Source organism: Anneissia japonica, unplaced genomic scaffold (assembly GCF_011630105.1).
Source record: "Anneissia japonica isolate Jap-2015-1 unplaced genomic scaffold, ASM1163010v1 scaffold1525_len913038_cov183, whole genome shotgun sequence".
Taxonomy (NCBI): domain Eukaryota; kingdom Metazoa; phylum Echinodermata; class Crinoidea; order Comatulida; family Comatulidae; genus Anneissia; species Anneissia japonica.
Genome location: NW_022728504.1, coordinates 859,970 through 867,494, shown reverse-complemented (window position 1 = coordinate 867,494; position 7,525 = coordinate 859,970). Strand labels below are relative to the sequence as shown.

The window sequence follows — 7,525 nt, the reverse complement described above, 5'->3', positions numbered from 1 at the left end:
AACACCGTGCAGAGCATGGGTATATGCTAGTATTATTGTTTATAGAACATTGAAAAACTTACAATTCCTTAATGCACTTTATTTCCTTAACCCAGGCTGTCATATCCTGGTCAGTCATCGGCTGTTTCTCAATTCTTGCTGATTTTCCTCGTTCTTCAACTAGCCTAAACCTGAAAGAAACAGCATGCAATTATTAATAAATGGTTGTCCTTACTTTTGGTCTCACTACTAACCAAGTAAATGTCACTAACAATCAGTTCACTGAATAAAAGATGTTGTGATGACGGTGAAAGTTACAGTACAAATAAACAATATTCTGAAAAAAATATTACAATAAATTTTATTTCCTTTTTTAGCAAAAATGTTCTACCTAAAACTACGCCGAGGATAAAAATGAATGCGAGGTAAAAAGTAATTGAGAATGCCTTTTGGTCCTCAATCAAAAAGATCTGACATATTGAAAGAATGCTATGTAGTGATGTAAACATTCCAGTTATTTGATAGATAAATGCCTAACATTTTAACAATATTATTAAATTGTTTGAAAAACATACATTTTATAGGAAAATATCAGGGCATTGAAAGACAGGATAAAAAATTTTATAAATTATATTTTTCCTGAAATGTTTATTATTGTTGCAGTGGCATACCCTCACAGGTGTAATTTATCAACGTTTTTCACCTCCTTTTTAAAAATTATATTGTATTGATGGTTGTACATTTTTTATTTATATATTTCAATTTTTGTATAATAATTTTAAGGAGCAAGCTGTACTAGAGGTGCTTGCCACATGTTGGTTCGCATCTGTCCCTGCTGTATATTTCCGAGTGAGAAGTTCATTAAATTTTTTAAAAATAAAATTAATTTAATTTTTATTTGAAGTAATCATTACTGGGGAGAGAAGGGATCAGTTAAACAAGGCATAAACAAATTCTCGCCTAATTATAGGTAGTTAAAGTTAGTGGGTTCAAATACTGAAAATCAGAAGTTAGTTAGAAGGGATGTTAGGCAGGCTACCACCAGCTATCATTATTTTCGTGGGCCACAACAGAATGGACCGTTCCGGAGTGTCAATCAGACTTTAGAAATTGACCAATCAGAAGAAGACCAGGAATCAGGGATGATATTCAGGTGTAGAAAAAAAATAGGAACGAGGTGGCGTAGCCACCGGGCGGCGGGGGTGGGGGGTAGCTGTAGGCCCTTGCGACGCCACCTAGGCCTAGACTAGACATTGTCCTGGAGGCGCACGTACCGGAGCTAGAGCCTCTTAGCACCGCAGCGATGTCAGGCCTAGAATGGGCCTAGCTGCGCTAGGCCTCGGGGTTGAACAACAAATCTATTCTATTTCCTTCACAGTTCCTTCATCTTTCCGCTTCACAAATTTTAGCGAAGCCATGGTTTAATTAATTTATCGAATTATGTAAATAAAAAAGTAAGCAAAAACGAGAGCGATATAATTCCGAAACGGTATAACGAGCGGCGAATGATATGACACATGCTTGCTTTGCAAGCTCGATAGACACACTATAGGTCCAACCACTGAATGAATAAAATTGCCATTATATATAACGCGCTTGTAGTACATGGCAGCAAAGAGTATGTATACTCTTTGATGGCAGTAACGTAAGAGAACCGATCGTCAGTTAATTAATATCACTATAGCACCACCAACATGGTGAATTTTGCGTGTTTATTTTAAATAAAGCTTCAGAGAGAAAGATGAAAATGATTACACAACATTACGAACCGACCTCCACCACCCTTACCCCCCCCCTCAAAAAAAAAAAAACTCCACGAATTTGACATAAAATATGATTTTAAAAATCGGAAATCCGATTTAAATTGGAAAAATATAATCCCTGAGGAATACGCACATGTGTAGTCTCACAAACACGTGTTTGCGTATGTTTCAGCCCTGTGGTTTTGTGAGACATTAGAAGCAGTATCCATTGGGCTGGGCTTATCAGAAAGGTCCAGCGCTGTTGGGCTATGTGTGGCCTAAAGAACGCACTTTGTCCCCCCCCGTGATTTAAAGACAGAACAATAAAAGAATAAGTAAAACAACACACCTGACTTTGTCGTTAGCAATTTCTACAACTTTGACTTCTATCAGGTGAGGCCACTCGGCAAAAACATGCTGCCCCAGATAATCCACTGCAAGTTCATTAATATCCTGGGAAAAAACAAAACAAGAAAATCAAAGTAAAATACATGTGTATATCTCCTTACTCAGACAAGACGTATTTCATACCTTTTATATTGAACCTTCCGACCTCCAATTATGGTAAATCAAATAAAAATAATGTTTTATTTTTGGCCAGTTAGCACACTCTCCGCCACGAAAAATAGACATTTAAAAAAAAAAAATTTTATTACACCCTTCACTCCCATGATATCTCGAAAAATAAGATATATTATATACATTTCTTCCTTAATTATATAAATTTAAGCATACCAATCTCATTACTGCACTGTTTACATTCATCAATATATTTTCTGCTCCACCTAGATGCTTTTGACAACATCATTTGTGACCAGATCTGGTAAAAACCCACCATTTGTCACAATTTAGAATTTCCCACAAGCAACCAAAACGTTTGAAAATCAAAATTTGAACATTTTCAGGTTTTTTTCAGAATTTATAAAAGACGACATATTGAAGAACATTTCTGCAATATCAGTCACTATTGATTTTGATCTTTAAAAAAATATGTTGGCTAAAACAAGGTATAAAAAAGTCTCGCCTCAACACTGTTACATCATGCTTATTATTGTTGAAGTATTTACCTTTTCAGATTGAGTGTTTTTAATGGTCAATATCATGTTGTCTCCTCGACTTACTTGCTGAAATACTTTCACTTCTACGTTCTTGATTTTACTCTGTTTAATTGTAAATAGACAATCAGAAAATGCAAAGTTTCAAAATAAATCAAGAAAAGTAAATTGACTTCAAGAACATCTAGCTACAAAAAAAAAATACCTCAATGATTGAAATTTAAGTACAATACCGCTACTTATTACGCTTCAATATAGGAACTTAATTATTTTGAAGGCTTCAATTTTATCAGCTCTACTAATGCAATGCATATGAGGCTTGCCATCCCAAAACCAGTGTACTGAGTAATTTGGATGAGAATGTGGCGCAATTGTATACTTTAGTACAGAAAAGCCATAAGACTTTTACTCATAACTTTGGCAATAGTAAGTCAATTCCAGAAAATGACCAATCATTTTAAAGCTTATAATGTGGAGAACATGAAAAGTCAATTTTCATGTTTTTACAAAGAACTTAAATAGCAGAAGAATGAGCTGCTCCGTGTATTTGCATTAAAATCGATGGAACATTCGCCCTCCTGCGGTTGCAGTAAAATTTGAACATTTTACTAAGTGGAGAAACTAAAGGAAACAAGCGAACAAGAGCAGCGCCTTTATTATTTTTATATAGCGCCGCCACGCGGTTGCAGTAAAATTGATCTCCGTGTACCCACAAATGCCTTTTGAATGGATGTTCCACTATATTAGAAAGCTGCTCTATCTTCTGCTATTTATTATCTTTGGTTTTTATCACTGATGCTAGTTTTGGCATTAGCATGCCCTGTATTATCTACTAATGAATGGTAAATTATAAGATGAAAAAGTGAGATATTTGTATTATGAAACTAATATTGATTATACAAGAGGAAAGTTCAATTTAACTCAGGTAACTTACTGTGTATTCCAAATGATGTAGAGTGGGAAAGCCAGGAAAATAAACACCCAAACGCACTTCTGGACACAACCCTTTTCTAATCTTTTCTATTGGAATCTCAAATTTATTCATTGGAATCTCTGTACGTCTTTAAAAAAAAAAAAGGAAATGTAAAACAATAAGAAGAAATCTTAAGCAAAGTGAATGCCATGTCATTTAAATCTTTTTACTCTTTATTACATTTAATTTACTTTGGGTCTATGACCTATAACTGGTACAGTATTGGTATAGACATTTACAATGCATCTCTTCCTAAAGGTTATATTATTATAAAGCACAGTTCTTTTCCCTAGTCGCTGGGTACACATGCATTAAGTGTTGCTGCTAGTGATTAGCCAAGAGCAGGCAACCCCACCAGGTACCCATTTATACGCCTGGGTGGACAGAAGCAATGCAGATAAAGTGCCTTTGCTCAAGGACACAAGCGAAATGCACAGCAAGGAAATGAAACCCCGACCTCGAGGTTGGGAAAACAAATCGATCCGCTGTACCAAACCGCTTAATAAAAGCATTCTCTGTCGGTTTTCATTTACTTCATGAAATAATAATTATAATGGAGTTACTGCTTTTTAACTGCAAGGAAAAGAGCTATCGAAGTACCAATTCAACAAGTTTAAAAAGGGTTATCAGAAATCATTTTAAGAGAGCGCTAATAATTCACATCAATTTTGGTAATTAATTTGTTTCTCACCCATATACAAGCTTGTGAGTGTATTCACAAAAAGAATTAATGAAGTCATTACATAGAGTTCTAGCTATCTTTGAATTTACTTTATTTTACAATTACTTTTAAATTCATACCATAGACAATGTTTACTAATATTACCAAACTAAAGATGAAATTTGCCATGACAGGCATTTTGCTTTCATTGATAATCTGATAAGTGTTCCTTAAATTTCGGCAAGCAGAATGGTGGAAGTTGACACAATTGTCCAGTTAATAAATTTAGGAAGAAACTTTTCAGAGAGAAGAAATTGAAACTTAATAATAAGCCCATGCAATAGCACATGTGACTACATAAGGGTGTGAAGAGGTCGTATAAGATACAGTATCTAATTTCACAAAGCAGAAGCGTAACTACTGGGTTATGTAAGAGGACATATGCCTGGGGCACCGATCTAAGGGGTTGCCAAACTAAGGGGGTGAAAAACTGGGGGGCATCCAACTAAACAGAATGAGCCTGTAAATAATTATATAATACTTCTAGGTGAGAGATTTTTTCAGAGTTGTACTCAGGTCAATAAGTATAAATTATAGCATGAAGAATACATGTTATGTATGTATGTTATGTCAAGTGTCCACAAGTTCACATCAAAGTTCCAAGCTGAATGTTAAATAATGAATTTGAAGATTTTAATAGGAATATGCCACAATTTGTAATTTAAAATTAAAAAGGAAACATACAATTCCGAATTCTCAAATAATAATTTGATAATGCAAATGAATACAATGGATTGGCTACCTGGCTCTGCATGGGTCGATGTCAGGGAATTCCTTTGGGAGAGCTGAACGGTAAACATCATGAAGGTTGACATCATACGTAAACAGTAGGTGTGGACCGTGTTGATTGCGACCACGCTCCTCTTTGGTCATCTGATTAGCTACAGAGTCCATCGCTGACAACAAACGTTTCTGAAATAAGCATGATATTCTACAATCAATAATTCAAATTTTTAAGGAATTATGAGCCAGAAAGGGTCAACTGGACGGTGAGACGCACAGACATATACCATGAAGCGCACATTGAAGTATCATGAGGCCTATTTGGCTATATCCTGAGTTCAAGTGGTTCTACTGTGCGGCACATTGAAGTATGACATGAGACTGTCATGTGACTTCACATTTCAACTTACAATGAGCGTTCTGATTAAGTTATAGATCACTCTACAAGTAAGGATCACATGGCTTTAACATATCAGAAAATACTCAATTTGATTCAAAACCTGTAGCTTGCATATAGAAACACAAAGTATAACTGTTAGATCTTGGGACTTGCTTTATGGAACATCACACCTTAACATCTGTTGACACTGCAACAATTTAATGTGATGTCTATATCTGGGTGTAATATGGCATCACCATGCATCTAAGCGTTAGATATTGATTTGATAAAAGAATGTATAAATTACGAATAAAGCTCGGTTTCCATACAATTGCTACACTGTCGCTACAGTGTTTTCAATGCAGTCATTGTACTGCATAGCAGACACTGACCCAATCAGGAAGGCTCCCCGATTCGCCTGACCAACCAACATCACCAAAAACTGACTTACCTCATCTATGAATGGAATCAGCACAACTGCTTCCCAGTCCTGTTGTTTCCCATTAAGATCTGTTTTAAAGTCTAAAGGATAGTAGTCTATAATGGGCGAGTTGTCCATGATCATTAGTTTCTGAAAACACAAAATATGAATGGACACACTTAATGTCAATACTTGATTCATCAATAGTTATAATAGAGCAATGCTGTATATCACAGATGTCCCAAGTTGGAAGAAGTCATTTCCGGGAGATCTGCAGGGGGAAAAGAGGAAAGGGACTTTCTTAGATGGAGGGCCTAGACCACATCTGCCCCACCATGACTAGAGCTGAGGTAAGAAGGTTTACGATGGCCGGAAATGGCCTTATCACAATTAAATTTGAATATAATTTTCAATTCTACCCCAATTTTTTACAATTTTGAAATATTTAGGGGCCTGGGTCGGCTTCCCCCCTCCCTTGAATCCACCACTGATCTGGTTAATGAGCTTTTTTAACAGATTTAATTTTTTTTTGCTGCACATAATGATACCCATCGGCAGACATCTTTGAAAAAATTGATAATAAAGCAGTGAAAACATGGAAACTTGTGAATTTACAGAGATGGGTTAATTTCCACGAGATTCTTGCTTGCTTGAGGGAGTGTGGGAGGCCGTCGTGATTTCAGGGAGACTCCCGCGATTTCCGGGAGACTTTGGACCCCGATATCGTATCTTATTTCAAACAAGATGAGAATTTACCTGGAAGCACTCTGGTAGAAGTTCTCTGCTGGCGGCTGGTAGGACACCAAGTAACTGTTGAAATGGTAGAAAGGGTTTCCCTTTCTCAAAGGTGAACTTCAGATGCCTGATATTCTTCAGATCTGACATATACGGTGCATAGTGATGTGGGTAATACCTATATCAAGAACAACAAATCACCGGGTCCTTTTATGTTTGCAAAAGGAGACTATTTTTTTACCTTGTTTAGCTAACTTATTTTTTTTTTAAAGATCAACAGAGGAGACAGCTAAAAATATTTTGTTTTCTAAAGCCTGCCACTCACTTCGCCCAACAATCCCAGTGAGTGGCACTCTCCCCTGCTCTGATGTATAAAAAAACATACAAGAATGTGATACAAGTCATCATGATTTAATTGTTCAAAAATTATTTGTTTTTGTTTTTTTTTTTCTCGTATGATATCAATTGATATCTAGTTGCTGTTATTAATTTGACTGGAACAGTCGTAGCAGGGTCACCAACAAGCAGGTTAACAGCATGACCCTCCCATTTATGCTCCTGGGTGAGGAGAGACAAATGTAAGTAAAGTGTCTTGCCCAAGGACACAAGCAGTGCGGCGAGCGTCGGTCTCAAACTCCCGATCAGAAATTCAACAACTTACATGCTGCGCGCCACACGCTCCTACATTATTTGTTCATCTTCAGGAACAGAAATTATGGAAGGATAAAAAGCATTCTCCAAGAGGCCCTCCCAGCAAGTAACACCACCACCACTACTACTACTGTACTGTGTAAAAC

At 36.4% G+C, this 7,525-nt stretch overlaps 1 protein-coding gene across 1 annotated transcript in view; it reads right to left on the bottom strand.

Annotated features, from left to right (window-relative positions):
• Positions 1-7,525, bottom strand: part of LOC117114213 (5'-3' exoribonuclease 1-like) — a 50,303-nt gene that overhangs the window by 24,570 nt on the left and 18,208 nt on the right. The window contains exons 13-19 of the mRNA XM_033257807.1: positions 6,750-6,906; positions 6,024-6,143; positions 5,213-5,382; positions 3,711-3,837; positions 2,789-2,881; positions 2,071-2,174; positions 63-170 (exon numbers count right to left, since the gene is read on the bottom strand). Coding sequence (XP_033113698.1) covers positions 63-170; positions 2,071-2,174; positions 2,789-2,881; positions 3,711-3,837; positions 5,213-5,382; positions 6,024-6,143; positions 6,750-6,906 — 879 coding nt within the window. The remainder of the gene's footprint in view (positions 1-62; positions 171-2,070; positions 2,175-2,788; positions 2,882-3,710; positions 3,838-5,212; positions 5,383-6,023; positions 6,144-6,749; positions 6,907-7,525) is intronic.